Source organism: Lissotriton vulgaris, unplaced genomic scaffold, assembly GCF_964263255.1.
Source record: "Lissotriton vulgaris unplaced genomic scaffold, aLisVul1.2 SCAFFOLD_968, whole genome shotgun sequence".
Taxonomy (NCBI): domain Eukaryota; kingdom Metazoa; phylum Chordata; class Amphibia; order Caudata; family Salamandridae; genus Lissotriton; species Lissotriton vulgaris.
Window position 1 is genome coordinate 298097 of NW_028255614.1, and position 24723 is coordinate 322819.

Consider the following 24723-nt stretch of genomic DNA (forward strand, 5'->3'; position numbering starts at 1 on the left):
CTACGCACTAGCGCTGTATTCCTCGTGCGCTGTCACCACCCATCGCGTGATGGTTAATCTTGTTGCAGTGGGAACTTTTTTCACCCAATAGCATGATTCTGTGCTCTCAGCTCCCATCCGGACACACCATCCGCTCGCTCTCCCCTGGGCGTGCGCTTGCCACAATGGGATGCACGGATCCTCGCCAGCACCCACTGTTCTCCGACTCCTCCAAGACCCCAAGACATGGGGATGACGAACCTTACTGGCCCAAGCTCAGGATTGGGGGGGGTGGATTGGGGGGGATTCAATAGGAATGACATACGCATATCAGGAACCCAGAATCCACCAACACTGGCGTATGTACAACTACGTGGGACGACTGCTCACTGATCTTTTAGGCAGAGAGGCCTTCTCCACCTCATTCACAATCGAGAGGGCCCACATAACCTTTGGGCCTAGACCAGTTCCTGACGCACCTCCTAGATTATCGGCAAGCAGATCAATTACCAAAATCGTGACTCTATACTACGTCTTGCCCGAGAAAAAGACTTATTGCAATATCAAAGCATGTTACCGGCATTCTATCAAAACCACACCCCAATTGTGAAAGAGGCATGACACAAATGTGCAGAAGTCAAACGAATTTTGCGCCCAGCCAATGTTAAATACTCAATGTTTATCCAGCGAAACGTCGTGTCCAACACAGTGGTAAAACGTATATATTTGAAACAGCGGATGAAGTCAGTTCTGTAAACGCCATCGCGCCAAACTTGCTTCTACGAACATAGCGGCTGCCGACTCACCTCCCACCCACCCATCATCGGTATAATGTTGCAATGGAGTTGGAATCTACCATGAGTTTTCTGTTCCTCGGGTTCCATTCTCTAGCCTCTGAAAGGGAAGCAGAGTCTCCCCCCTTTGGTAACTGCAGTAAGGCAGCATATTTCCCCAAATTGGAGTAGTAACATTTCCTAACTACATGCTGCATTGTAGATGCGATAAGCACTGTGAACCCTTTTCCAACTAGGCCGTTACTTATATATGCATACCCATGGCCAAATAGCTGCACTCCTTGAGGGTTGCCTCCACCCAAGGAGGACTCCGTTAATATGCTCTTATTTCGTAGGCGTACATTCATTTGGATTCTCTGACAGTATTTGTTACACTGCCAGAAGTGGGAGGGGAATACTATGGGCTTATATGTTGTACTATTTGTTCCTCTTCTTATTTCGTTTCTTTTTACTGTATTGGTCTCAATACATGCGCACTATGCAGAAAGTATCTTGTACACATAGGTTACCTTACCCTAGATGGTTACATCGCACATGCTTATTGTTCGCTTTAACTAATTCCCATTGTTCTTGAGTGCACCCACTAAGGCTACTGGCCACTCCTCATTGAAATTCATGACCTGGAATGTGCAGGGGCTCTCCAATCTGCAACAGGCCTGGCAAGTACAATCCTATCCAACCAGACACGGTTACAGATCGCCTTTCTCCAGGAAACCCGCTGCACCCCTGATGCGATGCCCTGATATGCCTCTGCTTGGGTACGAACCGGTTCTTCTCAAACTATAGTACATACTCTAGAGGGGTTTGCATCTTGGTATGCCATGCAATACTATTTACTGCAAGGGAAGATGTTACCGACCCAGGAGGTCGTTACATTGTTGCTGCAGGCCTTTTAGGCACCACCCCCCTATTATTAATTAACATTTACGTGCCAAACACGGACTCCCCGAAATTTATATGGACATATTTGCACACCTTACTCGATTACACACCTCCACTTTACTCATGGGTGGTGATTTTAACCTCTCCTTGATTCCATCACTCGATACAACAGGTGCAGGTCATTTCACGAAACCACAATTGTTACGTGCTTTATCTGCGTTCACAAAATCTCACCTTTTAACCGATGAATGGCGATTCAGATACCCAAACACAAGGGGATATGCATTCTACTCTGCCCCACATGGTACTTGGTTTTTTATAGATCATTGGTTCACTACGCCAAAATTAACACTTGCACTAATCAATATTTTGCATTTGCCCAGAACGCTGTTAGACCATTCCCCCGTGATACTTATGATACAGATGTACGACAATTTAATACCGCGTTCGTCCTGGTGCTTTCTTACAAATGCATTACTTGACGAGGTCTTCAGTACTGAAGTCCGAGATGCAATTACTGAATAATTTCAACACAATGAAGGCACATTCCAATCCTATTTGACACTCTGAGATGCTTTTAAAACATATGTCCGAGGAGTGTGTATTGCAAAGCACTCAGGAGTGCTGCGCTCAATACGTAGAGAACTGACGCAAATAGAACAAGCACTAAAACCCCTTGATACTAAGATGCTAACAGCCGATAACTCTATGCACTTACGCAAAAGGGCTTTGTTAATGCAAGAGTTTCAAGAATTGGCCTACGGTGAAGTAAAAAAATTAAGCAAATATGCCAGAGCAAAAGCATATAGAGAGGCCTGGCCAATGCTCTGCATCCTCCATATCAAGCGACAGTGATCTCGCCCCTCCACCTAGAAGATGGAACCATAGTCACAACACCTGAAGACATAACGCACACATTCATGCAGTATTACACTCACTAATACACATCAAAATGCACCACCACCGTAGATACAATTGCAGATTACCTTGCAGGGATCGCTATGGTTTGGTTGGAAGTGGGACAGCAACAGTTCTTAGCCACGCCTATCACTTCTGAAGAGATCGCCCAAGCAATTGATGATCTCAAAGGCACACACACCCCGGGTCTAGATGGCTTTACTGGTGCATTTTATAAAGCTGAATTAACCCCGTACCTATTCAAGGTATATGTAGAGGCCCTGTCGTGCAACGTTCTCCCCCAAACAATGTGAGAAGCAGTTATAACCCTCTATTAAAACCTGGCAAACCACCAGAATATTGTTCATCCTATCGACCGTTGTCCTTATTAAACCATGAAAATAAAATGCTGGCCAAGGTACCCGCCACGTGCCTGTCTCTCCTAATTAACACAGTAAATTCCCTGTTACAGACGGGTTTTGTTCCTAACCGCTTCACGACGTAAACCTACGTACTATATTTGCTGTCCTTAATCAAATCAACCTTGAACTCCCAGCAGCTGCAGTCATACTTGATGCTGAGAAAGCGTTCAATTTATTAGATTGGCCTTTTCTGCTAGCCACATTGATCAAACTTGGTTGCCCTAAGGGCTTTTGTGACCGTATCCGCTTATTGTACGCGGCTCAAATAGCACGCTTAAATATGAACTGTACCATTACCGACGAATTCCTTCTGTCTCTGGGTAGCCGGCAGGGGTGCCCTCTATCCCCCTTAGTATTTATAGTAGCAATGGACCCCTTGTCCGGCATTTACAAGAGCGCCATTTAGCAAGAGGACTAAGATTCCAACATGACCTACTGATAGCACCACTAAATGCAGACGACATTATGCTGTACCTCAGAAATCCCGAATCTAACCTCTCCCCAGTTTTGAGAGAAGTGGTTCGCTTTGGAGCACTTTCTGGTTTTACGATTAACTGGGCTAAATCTAAGATATTCCCAGTGACACATGCCACACTCGACTTCTCTAGACTTCCCTCTCCAATGCTGCGCAGATTCTTACAAGTATCTCAGCGTCTACATACACCGCCAAAGTTTTGAGGTGATAAGATTGAACTTCGGCCCGCTTTGGACAGATTAACCACGCTAATTGACAAATGGATAAAACTTCTTCTATCCATGGCTGGAAGAATCGCAATAATAAAGATGGTAGTTCTCCCCGGTTTTTTATATTTATTCTTAAACGTCCCAATTGCACTAACTAACGTCTTCTTTGATAACCTTTGAAGCATACTCACTTGATTACTATGGGTGGGAAATCACTCCAGGATTGGCTGGAGGACCTTAATATTGCCTCATGAGCTTGGAGGATTTGGATTCCTGGATCTCTACCTTTATTACATAGTGGCGCAAGTGCATTTTACCTAGCACTAGTATTATCATCATTATAGATAATGGGGTAGCCCTTGAAGTCAATGCGGACCTGGGCACAATACGGGAATGAAAACAATGGTCCGTGACCATAATTCAAAAGGTTAAACAGTAGGTTGTGTAAAGACACTACAATCTGGTTTCTTAATACCTAAGTATTTATTTGCATGAATCAAAAAATAATACTCTTTCAATGACCAAAGGTTGCGCGTGAAAGAAGTGAAAAGGGGAGGGTAGTGGTGGTGGGAGGTGAAAGATTGAATCAAAGAATGAAGGTAATAGGTTAGATATTTTACAATTACTGGAACGGAGACCAGACAGAACAAGCCTGTCCAAAAATTGCGATTTTACAAGTAATCTGTAAATGCACTTAATGCATTTTCAATAATAGGAACATGAGACTGTTGGTACAGGTCTTGATTGGTAGGTAGGCGTCAACGTTTCAACTTGACTGTGCTGTCAGGGATTCAGACCTTAGCTGCGAGTCTTCATCAGGACTGTGTGTTTGCAACCTTGACCTGAAGCCAAGCCTGGCCTCACAGGTGTGTGTATGAATGTTCCAAAGGCCCAAAGTCACCGTGGAACCCGTTGCAAGGTCCTTGTTCGCTGCCGATGGAGATGGCTGACGGTTTCGAGTGCCTCTGACTAAGGATGTGGCCTCCGGTTTAACATTGGAATTTTACGTGGTGATTTAAAATTACTCACCTTGCAACGGGTTCCACGGCGACTTTGGGCCTTGTAAAATCGCAATTTTTGGACAGGCTTGTTCTGTCTGGACCCCGTTACCAGTAATTGTAAAATATCTAACATATTACCTTCATTCTTTGATTCAATCTTTCACCTCCCACCACCCTTACCCTCCCCTTTTCACTTCTTTCACACGCAAACTTTGGTCATTGAAAGAGTATTATTTTTTGATTCATGCTAATAAATACTTGTTATTTACCTATAGGTATTAATTACATGCATATAAATCTTTGTTTAGAAACCAGATTGTAGTGTCTTTACACAACCTGAACTGTTTAACCTTTTAAATTGTGGTCACGGACTAGTATTATCATGACGCTCGACTCCTTCTTTAAGCCTGAAAGCTCGCAGATCCACCCTAATCCGCTCAATACATTCCTACCACATGGTCTACCCAGAAGTGTCTCAGATATTCAAATGATTACAACTACATGCTGGGCATGGACTAAACTTCAAAGCTATCTCGGTTTTGAACAGTTTTATTCACCGCACATTCCTATTGCAGATAATCCCTACTGCTCAGTCAAAGGGATTTGGAGCTCCCTGCTGACACGTCACAGCTGAATTACCTCATGCATCATGGTCGATGTGGTTCAATGTTGCTCGCTTCACACACAGTTCTCACAGTTTGTTGGCCAGTGCCAGTACCAGTATTATTTTCAAGTGTATCCCCAGACACGTGTTTCTAGATTCCTCTTTCATCAGTGGGGAAAAATGTTCGTAGGTCGCTGGACCTGCTGCCGCAGTTTCCTCAGGGTTAGTGCCACTCTCCGCGCGCAGGTGCTCACAGAGCTCGCCAGCTCACGGCCCACGGGAGCCATCTTAAACAGTCAAAGGGGTTTGAATCCCTACTGCTCCCCTTGAGTCGCCTGAATTCCCCTTACTGTCATTGGTAATTACGACCCCTGATGGAGCACATTTTGTTTCCAGATTTTATCATACAGCATCCAACATGAAACCCATCACTGATAGGCGTGTAAGGTTGGCCTAGGAGAGAGACTAGGGCTCTCCATTGCCTGACAAAACATGGTTCTACTGTTGCGAATAGACTAGACTAGTCTCAAACAACCACCGGTACAAGCTATTACATTTTAAGTATTTGCTTTGATCATACTCTATCTACTATCCAAGTTCGATACCATCAAACCCCACAATTGTCCTAAATGCGCATCAGACCATGCTGACTTATACATCGAGCCTGGAACTGAGCACTTATATTTGTGTTGTATCTTATATCTTCCTGCTGCTCAGCTTGTATGTATGACTTGTGGAATGTTGGTTGATTGGAATGTTAGTGTGTTATGAATGTCAGTTGGGTGAGGGCTGAGCAGCAGGACAGCTGTTCCTGATGGGGTTGTCATTATAACTTACTAATTAACATCATAACCTAATAAAGTACCCGTGCGTGCAAATTCAAGGAAAATTGAATCAAAATAGTGACTTAACTCAAACGGAAATGAGAAGTCAAAGCTTGTTGGGAAAGGAAATTCGAAAGTACAGAAAATCGGAAACTGGGAAATCTCAAGGTAATTGACTTTTAATGGTATTTATAAGTGTGTCTGAATGCTGTCTGGCAATTAAACCCCATCAGTGACCCGGTCATCGGTCGCCCTGAAACCCAAGTTTGCCAGATACATTTGCGTATTACCAGCTGTGGTTTGGTTTGGATGTTGTTCGGGGGCATAAAATCGAGCCTCGGTGAAGTCTTTACAAGCTTTATTATGGTGCAAAATTATAATTGAGCTTTAACTGAAGGCGCTAATGTGCAACAGATTGGAAATCGGTTGGTGGTTCGGGGACACTAACTCGAGCCTTGGAACAAAGTATTTGATGACATTTAACCCTAACCTGACAGCGGTATCTAGCGTGATCAAGCTACCGGTTTATGTGAAATTTCTTTGTTGTCTGGGGGCAAGGTAGAATCTAGCCTCCGTGTACATTGCCAACTGCTGTGTGGTTCCGATGTTAAATCGAGCCTCGGAGTCTGAAGTACTTGTAAACCAGCTGTTGCCTGTTTTCTTGGTGTCCGGAGGCAAAAATCGAGCCTCGGTGAGGAAAGTTCAAGATTACCATGTGTATTTGAGCCTTTGTGATGGGAAAGTGTTGAGACGGCGCTGTGATTTATTTTTTGAAAGATACTAGGAGTGCATAACAATAGGGAAATAAAAGAGAAATATGTACTTTTGTCTTACGGTAGTTTTAGATAACGGTTGCCGTTTTCTTTCAAAATTCAGCATGAGACGAGCCTGTTTACTTTTCCAATGGTTTACCTCACCGGCGCCCTCTGTGACGTGACAGCACTTCATGTCGGATGGCTCGTCTTGATTTAGTGCTTATTATGGACGAGAACCAGCCGGCTCTACGTCGAAAAGCGTGCCTCCATTTTGTTTGTTGTCAAGTCGTGATATTGCCAAGGCTGTTTTCGAAATGACATTTAGCGCTATGCCGTTTGTGTGGAGAAACAGGTACTGTCATCGTTTTCAATTTAGAATGTGTTGTTAACAGGATTACAAGAGGTTTGACAACATATACACACAGCAACAGTGCTCATGGAAAACATTTTTTTTAACGGCTAGGTGCACAGATAAAAACCGGTTTGAAGAGTTGAATTTTTACTCAAGTTTTGTAATCTGGTTTCAGAACTAGTGGTTGCAGGAACTGCACAAAAGTCCCAGATACAGCAGCGAGTCTGTGAATAAAGAAGAAGCTGTATAGTAGTGGGCCTGTGAGCCCAGAAGTGACTGAAAAAGGAAAGTGTCCATGAACTTGAAACGCAACGGAAAACATAAGGATGGTGTCTGAAGGGTTAGGGTCAAAGGTCTCAAGACTTCACCACTGTGTTTAAGTGTATTATGGTGTTATGTATGAGTGGGGGCCTTTCATTGGTTTGTGTTCTGTATGGGGTGACTGCAGTAGGGTTAAGTCTCCCATTTTTGGTCCTTGGTTGGGGGTATGAGATGACTGTAGTAGTGTCACCCAGTTTTAGTGTAATTTGGTAGTTGGTGTTGTGTTCCTCCACACGTCAGGGTTGTGTTGGGAATGTGTTTTGCCTTGCACGTCATGGTTGCGTTGGCAGTAGTGTCCCTCACACGTCAGGGTTGTGTTGGGAATGTGTTTTTCCTCACACGTCAGGGTTGTGTTAGGAATGTGTTTTGCCTCGCACGTCATGGTTGCGTTGGCAGTAGTGTCCCTCACACGTGAGGGTTGTGTTGGGAATGTGTTTTGCCTCGCACGTCATGGTTGCATTGGCAGTATTATCCCTCACACGTCAGGGTTGTGTTGTGATTGTGTTTTTCCTACACACGTCAGGGTTGTGTTGGGAATGTGTTTTGTCTCGCACGTAATGGTTGTGTTGCGAGTGTTTGGAATGTCTAGTTTTGTTTGGCGTTTGAATGGGTTTGTGAGTGCTTGTTAATTTGCTAAGAGGTGTACACGTTGTTTCCTGATATATTTGGTGTAAAGGATTGTTCGGGTGCGTGTTGCTTATTGTACTGGTCTGGCCAACTGGTATGGTTTGTGGCATATGGATATTGGATGTAGTTTTGTTGCTTATTTCAGGAAGTAATGTGTTGCATGTGATACCTGTTCAGACTGTTGTGCGCGTGTGTCTGTATGGAAAGGGATAGGATGTGTCTTCTTGCGTCAGTTTGTTTATTGTGTCATTGGTTGTGCAGTGAGGTATGTGGGTACCTATCGCTTATTGATTATATTGCTCGTTTCATCTTACTGGTGTTGTGTTTAATTTTATTGAATTTACTGACCAATTGTACTTGACATGTTGTCAATGTTTTATTTGTTTTTTTTAAATTTCCCAACAAAGGGAGATATGTTGTATCTTATATCCTCCTGCTGCTCAGCTTGTATGTATGAATTATGGAATGTTGGTTGATTGGAATGTTAGTGTGTTATGAATGTCAGTTGGGTGAGGGCTGAGCAGCAGGAGAGCTGCTCCTGATGGGGTTGTCATTATAACTTACTACTTAACATCATAACTTAATAAAGTAACTTACTGGGGGGCGCTAGAGGGCGCCGAGCAAGATGGCCGCACACATGTGAGGCTCTGCCGGGACCGTCACATATTTGCATTAAAATCCTACACATCCTGCTGTCTGTTACCCCCCAACTTGATGGCGAAAAACGGCTGAAGAGACTGGGAAGCGGGTGCGGTGCTCTCCCTTCGCTGGGGGGAACGAGAGAACTGGTATACCGGAGGTGACGTGCTCCGCCTGCATCGAGACCGGAGGCGTGTGGCCCAGCGGATTGTGCCCGGCGACTGTGGCGGGGCTTGAAGGCCTCTCCTCCTGCCTGGGAGAACAGCCTGGAAGACGAAAGCCCGCACTACCGGCGGCGGCGGCGCGCCGAGGAAGGAAGGAGAGTGGTCGGAGATCGTGAGGCCCGGAGCCCGGCCCTGCTGGTGGCGGTGAGTGGGGCGGAGGTCTAGGTGAGCCCGGGGCTGCGGAGGCGGCGCTGGGCCGCACTGGGCCGCGCTGTGCGAGCTGCGGCTGGCGAGGACGCGGGAAGGGTGTAGAGCACGGCGGAGAGGAGCTGGGGGAGCGCTGCCGCCCACGGACATCGGAAGGGCCCTTGACTGCAGTTGGAGGTCGAGGGGGGACCTGGTGGCGATCTGGGCCGGTAGTTCTGGCCGACTATCCTGGGCATACTGCTGATTCCTGCACTGTAGCTGCTGCAGCAGGTGGAAGCCGGGTACTTTCAGACATAACCCCCCTCTGCTGACACATCTTGGGGCTTGCTTTGGGCAGTACTGCGGGAGTGACCAGACTGCCCCACGAACTGCTGCAGCTGGGCTGCGTCACAGATCGAGAAGGCGCCATGGGCAGGCCGGAGCGCAATCAGCCTAAAATAACCTTCGAGGCTAAAAAGACGGCGCTATCCTCCTCGCAGGCGCCACCAGAAACAGAGACTGCGGGGGCGGTCGGGGGCACCCCGAACCTGGAGGCCACATTAGTGGCGATGCAGAAATCATTACAGTCCATTGAAGGCACCATGGAAGCGGTCAATCACAGGCTCGACCATATGGCGACACAGTTTGACCGGCAAAACGAAAGAATGGGTGAGGTAGAACAGAGGGTGTCTGCCACGGAGGATGGGCTGACCACTGTGACAACCAAGGTATTCAATATGGAGAGGGTTCTGGCAGTAATTCAGGCGAAGAACGAGGAGTTAGAAGGGAGGTCCAGGCGCAATAATATTCGCGTCACGGGCCTGCCGGAATCCACGAATGTAGGTCGGATGGAAGACTTCATGGAACGCATGCTGGTGGACATTTTTGGCTCAGACCAGCTGTCGCGGGTCTTCATCGTGGAGCGGGCACACCGCTCTCTGGCGAAGAGACCGGTGCCTGGGGCTCAACCGCGTCCTATCATTGCTCGCACACTTAATTATAAGGATCGAGATGTCATACTTCGCCTTGCTCGAGAGAAGGGCACTATTGAATACCAGGGAAACAAACTTGAGTTTTACCCCGACTTTACTGTTGCAGTGCAAACGGCTCATAAGGAGTTTGCCCTAGTGAAACAACTGCTTCGCGCCGAAAACATTCCATACGCCATGTTGTATCCAGCTCGTCTTCGGATCGGACCCCCGTCGGACAACAAAATCTTCGCCACCCCTAAGGCTGCTATGGACTATGCGAAAAAACAGAAAAAACGTAAAAGAGACTCAAACGTGCAGCAGGGAGGGGAGGAGGACCTACTGGATGATGTGGCCTAAGCGCCTGACTCCTTGCTGGTGACCCATTGTTGATGTGTTTTCCCTGTGAAGTGGGTTGCCGCTTAGTACTGCGTTGCTCGATACCCCACTAGTTTTCTTTCCCATGCCTTTAATTGAGGAACGCTGCTTCAATGGACATGTTATCTGCGGTTACTGTTCTGGTGTAGTACGGTTCACCTGTTGGGCAACTCGCGGTTGGGGTGTTTACAGCATGGGTCTCATATACTCAAGGTGACACTTTGGTTGTGTATGGTTGCGATTGAACATATGGCGGTGTGAGCATTGTATTCGAATGGCTGACTGCACTTTGATCTTGGCGTAATGAAGGTTCTGTTGAGGCGCGATTGGGGGAGTCCCTTCCTTTATTGCTGAAGCTAGGTGATTTTGACTTGCGGAAATCCTCATTGCTATGGAGTTGGGGTGGGAGGAGTAGGATGTTCTCATCGATTGCACGGTCTGCTCTCTCGTTAGTTACCTGACGGGAGCTGTGTGGGGGTTGGGGTCAGCTTTGGCAGGTTGGGGATGCTGAAGTGGGTGGAGGGGGGCTTGGGGGGTTCTGGAATTCCTGGGAAGGGTCGCAGTGTTTCCTTGTGTATGGCGGGAGGTATGGGAGGCCTGTACAGGGGTTGAAGTACTACTGGTCATTGTGCTGCCTGGTAAGTAAGGCACTTCTCGCTGATACTCGAGGGATGGATTGTTGTGTGCGCTGTATCTGTCATTGGCTTTTGGGGTGGTGTCACTGTTTCTGGGACATACTTTGGATCTGGATGGATGGACAGGGGGGGTAAACTTACCTGTATTACTTGGAATGTGAGAGGGTTGAATCGTCCACAAAAGACTAGGCAAATGTTGGCATTTCTTAACAAGCATGGTGCACAAGTTGCCTTCCTTCAGGAGACGCATCTTCAGGGGAGGGCGGCAGAAACTGTGGGTAGCAGGTGGGCGGGCATTAGACTGGCGTCCAACTACTCATCTTATGCACGTGGTGTGATGATTTTGATTTTAAAAAATGTACCGTTTGTAATACTACAAGAGGAGATTGATAAGGATGGCCGGTATAAATTATGTGGAACCCCGATCACGCTCATTAATGTATATGGACCAAATGTTGATGACCCTGACTTTTATGTTACACTCTGGAACAAGATCTACATGCTGCCACCGTCGGCTGTGCTCTGTGGTGGGGATTTTAATGTCACTCGGGATGGGGAGATGGACAGGAAACAAGACAGGCCCTGTGTGCGCAAGAGAGCGGCTGCTGAAGTCAGTGAGGGTATGAGAGGACTTGGGCTGGTGGATGCGTGGCATCTGAGGCACCCAGGTAGGAGAGAAGGTACTTGCTACACATCAGCGCATGACACGTGGTCGAGGCTGGACTATTGGTTGGTGACTCGGGGGTATACAACGTTTACAACGAAGTTTTTACCACGCACCACCACTACAACGCAGGCATTACCACGCATACCATTACAACGCATTGCGCTGGGGGGCGCTCTAGGATAGGGAATAAGTATAATTTTATATCCAACACCTTCCCTAGTGTCCACGGGGACTGGAGTTGGAATATAAAATTATACTTACCACTATCCAGCACCTCTAAGCGCTATGCGTTGCAACGGTATGCGTTGTAAATACCGCGTTGTAATGGTATGCGTGGTAAAAGTATGCGTTGTAACGTCATACATCCTGACTCGGGATGTCAGTGGATGGGTGATGGATGTTGGCCATTTGCCTCGCATGATCTCCGACCATGCGCCGGTTCGCTTGGAAATGCGGTTGCCAACGTATGCGCCGGCTCCGTTCACTTGGCGCCTGTCACCGGGGACCTTGACTGACCAGGTGTTACGGGAGCGGCTTAGAACTATAATTGAAGAGTTCTTTGATAAGAATGTAGGGACTGTTGACAATATGTGTACGGTGTGGGAGGCCTTTAAAGTGACTATACGAGGGGCGGGCATCGGCCTTCATTCTGGAGTGCTTACATCGCTGAGAGACTCCATGACTAGGTTGGAAGGGGAGTTGTTGGCACTTGAGCGCCGTTGGAGGAATGCCCTGAGGAAACTTTGCTGGCAGACATTAGATTGAAGGTTACCGAGTACAATGAGCTAGCTGATCAGGAGGTGAAGTTCCTGTCCCAACATACCAGGGCGCGCTATTATGGCGAAGGGGGAAGGCTGGGGAAAGGATTGGCGGATCGCTTAAGGGAACCGTGGGCCAGGCACTGTACTGTGCAAGAGATAGAGGACGGGGAGGAGATTGTGACTAACACAACTGCAATCCTAGGCTGCTTTACGAAATATTATGAAAGGATGTATGAGTACCGGGAGACGGCTGCAGAGGAGGAAATAGTTCAGTACTTTGAGGACATAGCTTTGGTCTGGCTTTCGAGTGGCCAACAAGAATTCCTTATGCATCATATAACGGAGGAGGAATTTAGGGAGGCGATAGCTGCCCTTCCTAATGGTAAAGCTGCTGGCACAGATGGTTTGCCGTCAGAATTCTATAAAGAATATGTAGATCTTTTACTTCCGCACTTGGCGATGGTGCTGGAGGAAGCAGTAGACCAGGGCCAGTTCCCGACTACAATGAGAGAGGCGCTCCTTGTTGCGTTGCCAAAACCTGGTAAACCTCCTAACAAGTGCGAATCGTATCGACCCTTGTCCCTCATGAATACTGATGTTAAAATCATAGCTAAGGTGCTGGCGACTAGGCTGCGGCTGCTCCTTCCGGTCATGGTGTTACCGGACCAATCAGGATTTATTCCACTCCGGTCTACCACCCACAACTTAAGGGTTCTCTTTGCAGTGCTGCATCTGCTCAAACCGGATTTGGCTGCGGTGGCTGTCATGCTTGACGCCGCGAAGGCCTTCGACTCGGTTGCATGCCGATATATGATAGCAATACTGCATCGGATGGGGGTGCCTTTCTTTTTTACATCATTGATAACTCTTCTGTATACTAACCCCATAGCGCGAGTGAGGGTCAACGGTCAGGTCTCGAATTTGTTTCCAGTACAGAGGGGAACTCGACAGGGATGTCCTCTTTCACCTTTGCTATTCGCCATTGTGATGGAACCCCTGGCTTGTGTCTTGAGGCAGAGATATGCTGACGCGGCTTCGAAATTCCCCCTCCGGTCGCTGGCAGTGTCCATGTATGCCGACGACATGGTCCTTTACGTGCGTGAGCCTGCTCACTATCTTGAATCTATACTCCGAGAGTTCATACGGTTTGGACGTCACTCGGGTCTATCCATCAACTGGGAAAAATCTGTTATGCTCCCTCTCACTGACGCTACCCTTCCCTTTCCCTTAGAATTCCCACTGGAATGGGCGACGGAATCGGTGCGTTACCTTGGAGTCTGGATCCATCGAGATAGCCAAGAAATTATCAGGGCTAACTATGGCGTGGCTATCTCCAAGCTGGAGGACCAGGTGGCGCGTTGGACTCGGCTCCCCCTCACCCTTGCTGACTGTGTATCTCTGATTAAAATGGTGGTGCTTCCGAAATTTTTGTACCTTTTTGTTAATATTCCTCTCCCACTAAAGTCGCACTTCTTTGCCAGACTGCGGTCCTTGTTGATTACCTTGACCTGGGCTGGTAAGCAACCACGAGTGACGTGGGATGTACTGACTAAGCCATATGACCTGGGGGGTTTTGCCGTACCAGATATGAAATTATATTACTTATGTGCCCAAGCGCATTTCGCCGCCTACTGGTTGTCAGCTCCTCCGTATAACCCGCACGTGGCGCTTGAGGCCAGTGCTGTTCTGCCAAACCCGCTGAGAGCTATGGTGGTTAATACACACACAGTGTTTGATAAGGGAAAGGTGGACACAGTGCGCTCCACTGCTAACGCGTGGCGAGAGCTAGGCAGGAGAGCGAACAGGTTGCCGTTGTATGCCCCTAGTATGCCGCTACTATATCGCTCGGAGATCTCGGTGTCGGGCGAAATCGGGGGTCTGCAGGTCCTACAGGGAGCTGGACTACACACTATGGGAGATCTTTTCCCGGGGGCCTCGTTCCTCTCGTTACAGAATGTGACGGAGCGCTCCACGAATGCAGTTATGTCTACATTTATATACGTCAGACTCCGGGCGGCCATACACTCCTTATATCCTACATATCCGGAGGAACCATTGGCGCTAGGAGCCTTGCAGTTACTCTACACCACGACGGATAGAGTTAAACTGCTCTCTAGATTGTACCGAGCTGCACAGGAGGATGAGGGGGGAGGTGCTGTGCTGGCCAGGGCCAGATGGGATACGTGCCTGCCAGAACCACTGAATGATGATGACTGGACTGAATGCTGCTCCATGACTGGGGGGTACGTGGCCAACGGCAACTTTCGTCTTCTACATTTTAAATTTCTACATCAATGGTATTATACGCCAGTGCAGCTGGTTAGGTATGGTCTTCGCGAGTCTGCTCAATGTGTCCGGTGTGGGGAAGATGATGCGGACTTTGTGCACCTGGCTTGGGGATGTACACGAGTGTATGCCTTCTGGGAGGCGGTGACTGAGGCATTGACTAAGATGACGGCCACTGCGGTCGCGTTGGATATACGCCTGTGCTTGCTGGGACTCGCCTCTGGAGTGTCGGCTAAAGAGCGGCGTTTGATTGTATTGGCATTACAGCTTGCTAAACGGAGGGTGGCTATGGTGTGGGGAGGGAGAAGGGCACCTGATGTTCAACTGTGGCTGAGAGATATGGCCTATTGCAGGGATCAGTTGACTTGCTATTATGAGAGTCTACCAGCGAAATCGCGTCCGCGGGACATTTGGGCTCCGTATGCCGCATATATGCTTTCCCTGGCTGATGATGACAGTTCTGGTGGTGATAGCGGGGGTCTGTCGGCGGGTGGGGGGTATCTGAGTGATTACCTGAATATGTGACTGCGCTACGAATGTCCCTGATGTGGGCTGTTGTTTCTCCCTTGATGTGGGTGATCCTTTGGGGAATGGCTGTCTTGATGTGTGGGCATTACTATCGTCACCCAGTGGCTAGTGGCACATGCAGGGTTTTGAAATAAATGTTGCATGGCCTGATCAACTACTTACTGGACTTTACTTGCCTTATGTATTGCTGCAACATTCTGCATTACTACCACGGACTCTTACTGTGACCAGGAACCGGGCATGTTTGGGTTGGGGGGTTGGGGGTTGGTGTTGTTGGTTATAAAACTTATAAAATAAGACCGATATATAATGTGCGGGATACAGCTGCAGAAATAGGGATAAGCCTGGAATACCGATGCCTTCTGCGTGGTTTGTATGTTCTCGCCAGATGGCATTGTATGTGTGCTCCATATTACTCGATGTTGACTTGATAGCAGCCGGCCCTTTCAAAGGGTTGTAGGCACACTGCTGTGTACATGTATAATTTTGCAATAAAGGTCTTCCAAAAAAAAAAAAATAATAATAACTTACTTATCTACAGTTACAGCTTCTTTCCGATTACTTCAACTTGCATACTGGGAGGACGTATTCCATACCCTGTCACAGATGATAGAAATCGAAATAGACCCTACTCCGCTTACAGACCCTCTGGGCTTTGTTCTGTCATTGCCAAAGGGAATCCGGCGATATACTGCTGTTGCGCTGTTACTTGCTAAGCACCAAGTATCTAGGCATTGGAGGGCATGGTCTGACCCTACAGCCAAACACTGGATGCAGAACCTTGTTAACTGAGATAATTCTAGTGACATATACGCCTCTCTCCAGCCTCCTGCAAACAGACCTAAAAACATATGACAGCCTCTGATATCGTATTTACAGCTGTTCCCACTCGAAAGCAGAGACCACTCCTCTGGTTGACACAAATAGCACAACAATACGACAACTCAAAATTAACTTTTATTATGCACTCCACAATACATGGATGAGAGACCACAATCCTCGATAATGCACGCTCCCTCCATGCAAACAGAAATCATCCATGCAAACAGAAATCATGCTTTCATAATACTGCCAAACACTCTACAATATGGCCACCATATATCTCACCTTGAATGCTTCAAAGATGTAAAATGACAGTGGTAAAAATGGGTCACAAAATAGGACCATGCATAACTAGCCGAAAGCTATATGATTTATGTACAACTCTACCTTTACTTTCAGACCGTTGTTATTTTTATTTTTATATGTACATATTTTATGAACCTAATAAAATACTTTAAAAAAAAAGGTTCACCAGACCATATTTCCATCTCCTGTAAAAGATATCCGATATGAAATTGCCTTAACAACACTCAAAGAAGGTAAGAAGATCTCAGTGGCGGTAGAAGGAGCCTCAACTCTCCAGTGAGAGCCAAACGTTACAGTAAGCCAAAGTCAAAATATTAGTTTGATCAACACAACAGACACGCACATTTTACCAGTTTCCCCAGTGGTTCTCATTGCTTTGTTTACTTCTCTTCTCCCTGTACCTAGCAGCTCTCACTGCTGTTGGCCAGGGAGGTCGCCACTTCCATGTGATCGCTAGCGGGCTGACGGAGTCACCTACCTCACACTGCAGTGAGGCTAGCATGGCTGTAGCCCGCAGGATCATCCTGTGACATGAGGAGCCGCAGCACAGTAGAGCATTGACTTCATGTGTGCCACTAGCCATCCTGATCACATGGTTTGAACTAAAGGAGGTTCATGGTGTATTCTATGCCCCAGCGCACACCTGTCACTCACGAGTCAAACACAGGTTGCCCCTGCCCACCACTTGTGGCAAGACCCAGTCCAACCAACAGAAGTTTTTAAGTGGGGCATATTCTGCTTCTGTGGTCTGCCTTCCCCATGCCTCACTTGAGGGACTGGGGAGAGGGGTTGCCCCCATTATTTATTTACTGCTGGGGGGCTAACTTGCATTACTTGACAAGCCTCGGGGAGAGATGTCCTTTTCCTTGTTTAGGAGAAGTGGCATTTAGGAAGATGGAAGTATTGGTTTGTGGGTCCAAAATATATTGTGTAGCAGCAGTATTCAAAGTAGGTCCGGTTCAATGCCAGGCCTTCAGTAAATCCCCTAAAGTTACATTTACCTATAATAAATCCAAGTGGAAATAAATTACATAGTCAATAATTTTCTGAATAATATGGAATGGATGCAGTTCTCGCGGCCCTATGATGGATATTCTCATTGTATAGGAAAGTTGACAGAATTACATCTTGGGCATATGTACCTGTTAGGATGAGTGCTCCTAGGCTACAGATGGAAGCACTCAATATTTTAGACAGACCAGCTATGGCCCGCCCCTCACTTTTTTTCAGAGAAGAAGAGTGTCTGTCAGGTTGAGAAAAGGTCAGCCTTACAGACACTCTTCATGTTCAGGTCAGGCAGCCAGGAACTAGACATGCTCTAAATTCAAAAGCTTCTTGTTGCCTGAACTGGACATTGCCAGACTTTCACACCCCTGAAACCATGACCTCCTCAGCCTGGAAAAGTGCCTCAAGGCTCTCCTCCTCAGGATGAGGGAGAGTGTCACTGATTGCCTTGGACCAAGGCGTTTCAGTTTTAAGCCCTGAAGTGACCAGCCTGAGTGTCATTTAGTGATACTTTATCACAGATTGGAGTGTGGTCAGCAAATTTCACTGACCCCATCCCACTCTGACGAGTGAGGGACAGCTGCCTCTCGTCATTGGCTAACCTAAGGTCAAAAATCAGACAAGGCATCAGCCCCAACCCTCCTAGGACTTCCAAGGGTTTTCTCTCCGGGAGCTGCAGGGCAAGTACATTTTACGTTTGGTGCGTACATGCCTGTATGTATAAAAGTATGTGAGTACGTGTTGTAAATGGGGGTTTGTGAGTGCGCACACGTTTGTGACTGCATGGGTTTGAGTGTGTATGTGTGTGTGTGTGTCCATCCCATCCACCCACCCCCTGCCAAAAAATTCAGCCGCCACTAAGATAGACTGCTCATAAACGCTGCTGTCAAAGCTCAGTCCTGGTGCTACAGGAGCCTAATAAATGCTTATGTTCACACAGATGAAGAAGATTCTGGAGGAGGTTGGCTGCTGCATCGTGGGGCAGACAGAAGACCTGGTTCCTGCTGACAAAGTCCTCTATGCCATGAGGGACATCACAGCTACGGTGGACAGCCTGCCTCTTATCACAAGTACAAAGCCTTTTTACCTGCTATCTTGGGAGCTTCAGGCCCCTCTCGTTCTCAGAGTCTGGCATTTACATGCAGTACCATGACCATGACCATTAGCTTTTATAGTTTAGTTACATGCCCCATCAAGGTGTAAAGAAACGAGAAATCCTGAAATGTGCTAAGAAAAAAACACTTTAGTGGTGTACACATTATTTTGATTTTTTTAGTATCGCACTTTGATAATTCTCTTGTACGTTGTATCAAGACATGATCTTCAGGTGGAGCACACAAGGGGACACAAATAAAACTGGTGGGGCCACCTACAATGAGTGATCATGAAGAGTGTGCATGTCTTGTTTTTATGCACATATAAATATATATTTTAACAATACTATGGTCTACAGAAGGTGCTAGTCTTTGAAGTGCCCATATCCCTCCCATTCTCCCCTTCACACCACTATCTTTAGCAGTCATTGTTAGAAGTTTAAGCTCTTTTTTTCCTAATTTTACTGAGGCACAAAACTTGCATATCTCACACCTCATTTGTGTCCTGTTCAGCATCCTCTTTTTACTCTCTCCTGCAGTACTTCCTTCAATCTCCTTCACTTCACCAATCCCCACACATATACACACAATACATCGACTCACCTGTACGCTCTGCATTTGCTTAACATTTAGCCCTGTTACTATTTTGACAGCTGTGCACCTCTTTCATCCACTTTCACATAGAATCACAATTACAATAGGCACACGTGACCAATACTCGGTGCGAATCTCACGAAGAGGGACGGGGCTATAGAAGGTCCAGCATACCAACCAATTATGCAAAACAAAGGAGGTTCTAAGGGGGAGGGGAAAAAGAGAGGAGTGAGAAGGGCATTGTGTGTAAACCAGGTGATAGAGAGAGGGTGTAAACGCACTGGGATAGCTCAAATAAGGAGCAAGGTCCCTCACACACCCCCAGGGGTGTCATGCTTCATCATTGTGCAGCTCCTCATTGGGCCAGCGCTGCAATGCCCAACTGGCCCCACAAAAGTGCTCTTTGCTGGAGTTCTTCTCTGGTTGCCGTAGTGAAGATATAGGTGTTATGAGGGGGCTTATGTGGCGTGAGCAGAAGTGGAATGAAGTGAATGTGATCTAAAAATAGCTACAAGAGGCTCCAAAGGTAAATTTATTCACTGGGTTCTTGTGCTATGTGTTAAAAAATCGATTAGTGAGTCGTGGACTAAATGGGGGGAAATTATACCCACTTCTGTCTAAAGAAGTGTGCATGGTGTGTGGATGGTCGACATGTTTCTTGCCCTATACTGTCCAAAAGGATCTAGATGCATCTACTACTCGTTGGGGATGGCTGCAAAAAGTCACTTTACCGGTAGTCTGGGCTCAAAGGGTAATCCAATTGTGTGATAAGTGAAAGAGGTTAAAAATTGTCTACCTTCTGGAAGACAGGCACCCGGAGAGAGTAAAAACAAACAATTATAGATAGCATCACAATGTCAGTGTTCAGTCTGAACTGCACAGCTCTCAACCATGGCCAACCTGAACTCACACTTGTATATAGGAGTGACTCTTATCACACTATGCTCCATACATGAGTAGCATGTTCCATGAACAACTACAGCAACATGCCACCCTGGAAAAAGTAAATACTCTTAGGTAATGCAAGAGTAAGTAAAAGGTCAAATCTAAACAGGAACAACATCGCTGTTCCAGGGCTGAGAGAGAAGTGTCTTTTTTGCTGGTTGCAGCTGTCACCAGTTGTGGCTCACAAGGGGGAGGCCAGGCCCTTTACAGATGAGGATAAATTGAAGACTTCATAAGCAGCCACATGCAACATGTTGGTACTTCATCCCGGTGGATGGAATGGAATGACAGACTTTAAATGTGGGGTTCTGCTCTTGGAAGTGCTTCTGTAACAAATGATGGACAGAATGCTGAATTAATCAAACATTCACCCCGGTCAAAAGATCTGGGTTAAATCCAGTGTTCTTTTTCTCACTAAGACAAATGGATGGGGTCCCCTGCACTCCACAGTAATTATGGTAGTCGTGAGGGTAATCGATAAAGTTCAATCATTCAGGGTGCTCAGGGTGAACCCCTTCTGTCCAGGAGGGGCAGAAAATCAATCCACGGGCGGTGTTTTATCGCGTTTGCAGCTTTGAATCCACGCATTTACCGCGTTACACTTTGGGTAAGTGAAGTAGTTTCACCAGCCAGATACGCTTTTAAAAAAAAGGGGCACCAGGTTATTAATGTGCACGTTAAGTTACTTCACTCGTAATATTCCGTTGTTGTCGATACGCAGCAGTAACAATTTTCACCCGTGTATTTATATTGCATGGCACAATCTTCACATACTCAGGGTCTTTTGACACATTTCGTAGTTCACCTATGTTATTTTTTACATTGTTTACATTTATCACTTCACGTTATAATCTTGACGGCATTTTCGAATTTCGGTAATTTTCTGGTGCACTTCTAGCCACTAACATTTCTCTTGCACTATTTCCAGATCGCAATTCCCAGCCTCACGCTTCGCATGTATTTTTGTGCTACTTTCTTTATCCACCATCACTCGATTCCATCACCATCCCGTTCCCATTATTCAATATAACTTTGTGATTGCGTAATTGGTCAGGTAGAGTCAAAGCGCCAGGATACCCTTTGGGTGACAGTTTTTGCGCTATAGAAGTATGCGATACATACATACATACATTCAGATCACTTCCATACCACTCGGGTCCTGATTAGTAATTTCGAACTTTCCTCCTTTTTCATTAGAATACGTTGACCCCCTGAAGAAGAGCTCTTCAGCTCGAAATGCATCGGGGATATTGGCACATGTTGTTGTATACACAACCACGATGTATTGAACTTTTTGATTATGGAATTATCTCGCAGTGTTTAATTTGAGTCATCTTTACTTAAAGGAATACCTTTGATTCAGAAGGATGAATTACATTCTCTAAAACGACAAAGTGAATAAAACTTTGAACATTCGAACACTCTTGTGTAATTTGAATTTATCTAGCACAAAGGAGTGCTCAGGTTTCTCACCTTTCGCCTGTAAGGTCCCTTTTCTCACTAAGCCACCCCAGTTTGGACCAAGAATATGCAAATCAGTCTTGACCCTACACCTCATGGGAACAGTCCAGCCCGAACTGCCAAGCCGGGTCTCCCTGGACTGGAAACAAGCATCCTTTGACTGCTTTCGGGGTAATACTCTTCATAAGCCAGGTTTGGTTGAATCCAGTGGCACAGCGAGCAAGGGATTGGCATGGGGAGCAAAAAAACAGATGGATTTAGGCCCAGATCTCTGTACTGGGATGAATGTTTGACATTGTTCATCATTCTGTCCATCAATTGTTCTTTTTGAATTAGTCACCATGAGTGGGACAGGTATGCCCAGACGTGGGTCCCGTGCTCTCCATGCCACTGGAGTCAAGCTATCCTGGCTGATGAGGAGTGAAACCCCGAAACCGATCCCAGGATGCTTGTTTCAGATCCAGGGAGGACCTGGCCTGGCGGTTCGGGCTGGACTGTTCCCATGGGAAGGCAGTGTCAAGACTGATTTGCATATGGTTGGGATTAAACTGGAATGGCAGGGGGCGTGGTCAAGATGGCGGAGCACTAGGACGTGTTCTTCCGTCTCTCCGCTCCCACCGGGTAGCTCAGGGCGACCTTACAGCACCTGGAGGGGACCCAGCCGTAGAATTCTTCCCGGGAGTGATTAGTGAGGCAAGGAGCCTCCCCCGGATGAATACTCCCGGGATCCCTGAGTTGTTGCGACGCCTGGGAGGAAATGGGCGACGAAGCACAGGAGCAGGCCACGCATTTCTGGTACGTGCCTATCGGAGTAGCAGGCTCTCCTAGAGCGGCGAGCTGAGAGGCACCGGTCTCTCGAGGGGACGCCCCGGGGTGGACCCCTCTCCCCCAGCACTTAGAGGCACCGCTGGGGACCCGGCCATGCAAGCAGCACAAGCGGTGGGAGTGGCTGAAACCGAGCCGCAGTGGAGAGGCCTGGAGGCCCTTACCTGATGGGGCATGATTACAGGCCCGCCGGAGCAGCCTAGTGAAGCCATCGGCCTCTCCTCCTCCGCTGGTACTCCTTGGTATCGGCCCACACACTGCCGAGGCGGGTAGACCTAGAGGCAGCGGTGTGGCCCTCGGCTGCGACACAAGGCGGTGGCGGTCGCTCGAGGTGGGCTTCCTCTTCTCACAGGGGCCCCCCTTACCTGCAGGAGGTAGTGAACAGAGCTGTGGGCCAGGCGGCCTCTCTGGTGAACTCAGGTAGGCGGGAGTGGCAAGTGCGGAGGCCCTAGAAGGCTGCCTCAGAGTGTGGGCTCCGGGGGCTACAGCAACCGGGTACAGTTTGTGGCCTTCCGTGTGGGCCCCCGCTTACCAGCTCGCAGGCATCCAGCTGCCCCCACCCCAATATCAATGAGACTCTACGGCGGCTCGGGCGAGGTCCAAGGAGAACAGGGCGGTGAACGAGGCCCTGACCCCGGTTTGGATTGGTCCTTCCGGCTGGGGGCTGGGGAGGACCCCCCCCCCCCCCCGTCAGAGCAGTGGAGAGAGATGGTGGCACCACTGTGAGTACACTCCATTGAGCAGAACCAGCTTGCTGCAGGCGGTGCGCTGGGACTTCGAGGGGACAAAGCCTGTGTAACTTAGAGCGGGAAGGGGCTGGAGCTCCAGGATATACCCCTGAGATATTGGAGCGGAAAATAAGAGGATTAGTGGCGCAGGAACCTTGACCCTAGCATGATTGCGCCTAGAGCCCTGTCACAACAGTATGTTAAGCTAGCAGATTGAAAGAGATCCCACCCACATATACAGGGGACGCCCTCTCCTACCCTGGGCACGTGGAGGCCAGAGATACACAGGTCATGTCCATAGCTATCAAGTGCACCTTGTGCACTAAGCCCTAAGCAGACAGAGGGAGAGAGGAGAGAACCATAGAGGAGATCCCCAGCCATGGCAATGGGCAGATCAAAGAAGGATAGATCAGTCAAGGACATGCTCCTAAAGACACCTCAATCTGAGCACCCACCCATCCAGGGGCCCCAAGCAGAGACGGAGGGGGGCGGAGAGGTGAAGGAGCCTGTAAGTCACTCCTTTTTGGAGTCCCACTTCTCGTCCCTGAGGGAAGATCTCTCCACCATGAAACAAGAGCTGTCAAATTTAAGAGCGGTACGGCATGACGTGGACTCCCTGGGAGAGAGGGTTAGCTCCCTACAGGTCATGAGTCAAACACGGCGGAGGAGCTTGAGAACCTCCAGCAGGAAGTCATCCACTGACGAGAGCAAAACTTGGAACTCCTGGTGCACACAGAGCACCTGGTGAACAGGTCCCAGCACAACATCGTCCGAATACTCAACATAGCATCGGGACTGGAGGATACCGCAATTGAGGCATGGTGGTAGGTATGTTCCGCACACTTCTTAGAGAGTCCAAAGAGTTCTCCATCAAGCTTGATCAAATGCAAAGAGTAGCACCACAGTGGAATGCCTCAGCCCCTCCAGCAGATATTCTAACCTGCGTCCATGATTATCAGTTGAAGGAACGGATTCTGCGCGCGGCCAGAGACTCTCCCGCCTTTAAATATAAAGACCAGAAGCCTACTTTTTACCAAGACCTGGCTGCCTTAACCCTACTCAAAAGAAAAGCGTTTCGACCCACCACGGCACACCTACGATTCATTGGGGTGGTATACTTGTGGGGTCACTCATTTAGACTGATTTTCTCTCACAATGAGGAACTTCGCCAACCACGCTCGGTTACAGAGGCCAGAAAGCTCCTAGGCATTGCGGATCCTACAGCGGAGGGGGCATCGCACAGCTAACCAACCAGGAACATGTCGAGCTTCCGTGGATGGGCTCAGATAAAGGGCCGTCTGGCTCACTGAAACCAGACTCGGCCACCATTACCAAGGAGTGCCAAGCAGTCTTGGAGACCCTCCCTGGGGGAGCAGTGGATGACGGATACTCGGAGTAGAATTAAGTCCTAAGCGAACTCTGTGCACCCACCTCTGCTTGCAGCGTTCACTGCAGCCTGGTCTGTCCGGGGGGGACAGGGAGACATTGGCCATGGGCACCCTATCCAACTCCCTTTTCCCTCTTAGGCACCGGGGCTTAGTCCGCGGACCACACTCTTTCCATGACTTTGGACTTCCGTCCTTTGAGAC

The 24723-nt window shown here is 47.9% G+C and overlaps 1 protein-coding gene across 1 annotated transcript in view; it reads left to right on the forward strand.

Moving 5' to 3' along the window:
* The window catches only part of TYMP (thymidine phosphorylase), a 318282-nt gene that overhangs the window by 239231 nt on the left and 54328 nt on the right, over positions 1-24723 (forward strand). The window contains exon 5 of the mRNA XM_086952002.1: positions 18428-18557. Within this exon, the coding sequence (XP_086808128.1) occupies positions 18428-18557 (130 nt within the window). The remainder of the gene's footprint in view (positions 1-18427; positions 18558-24723) is intronic.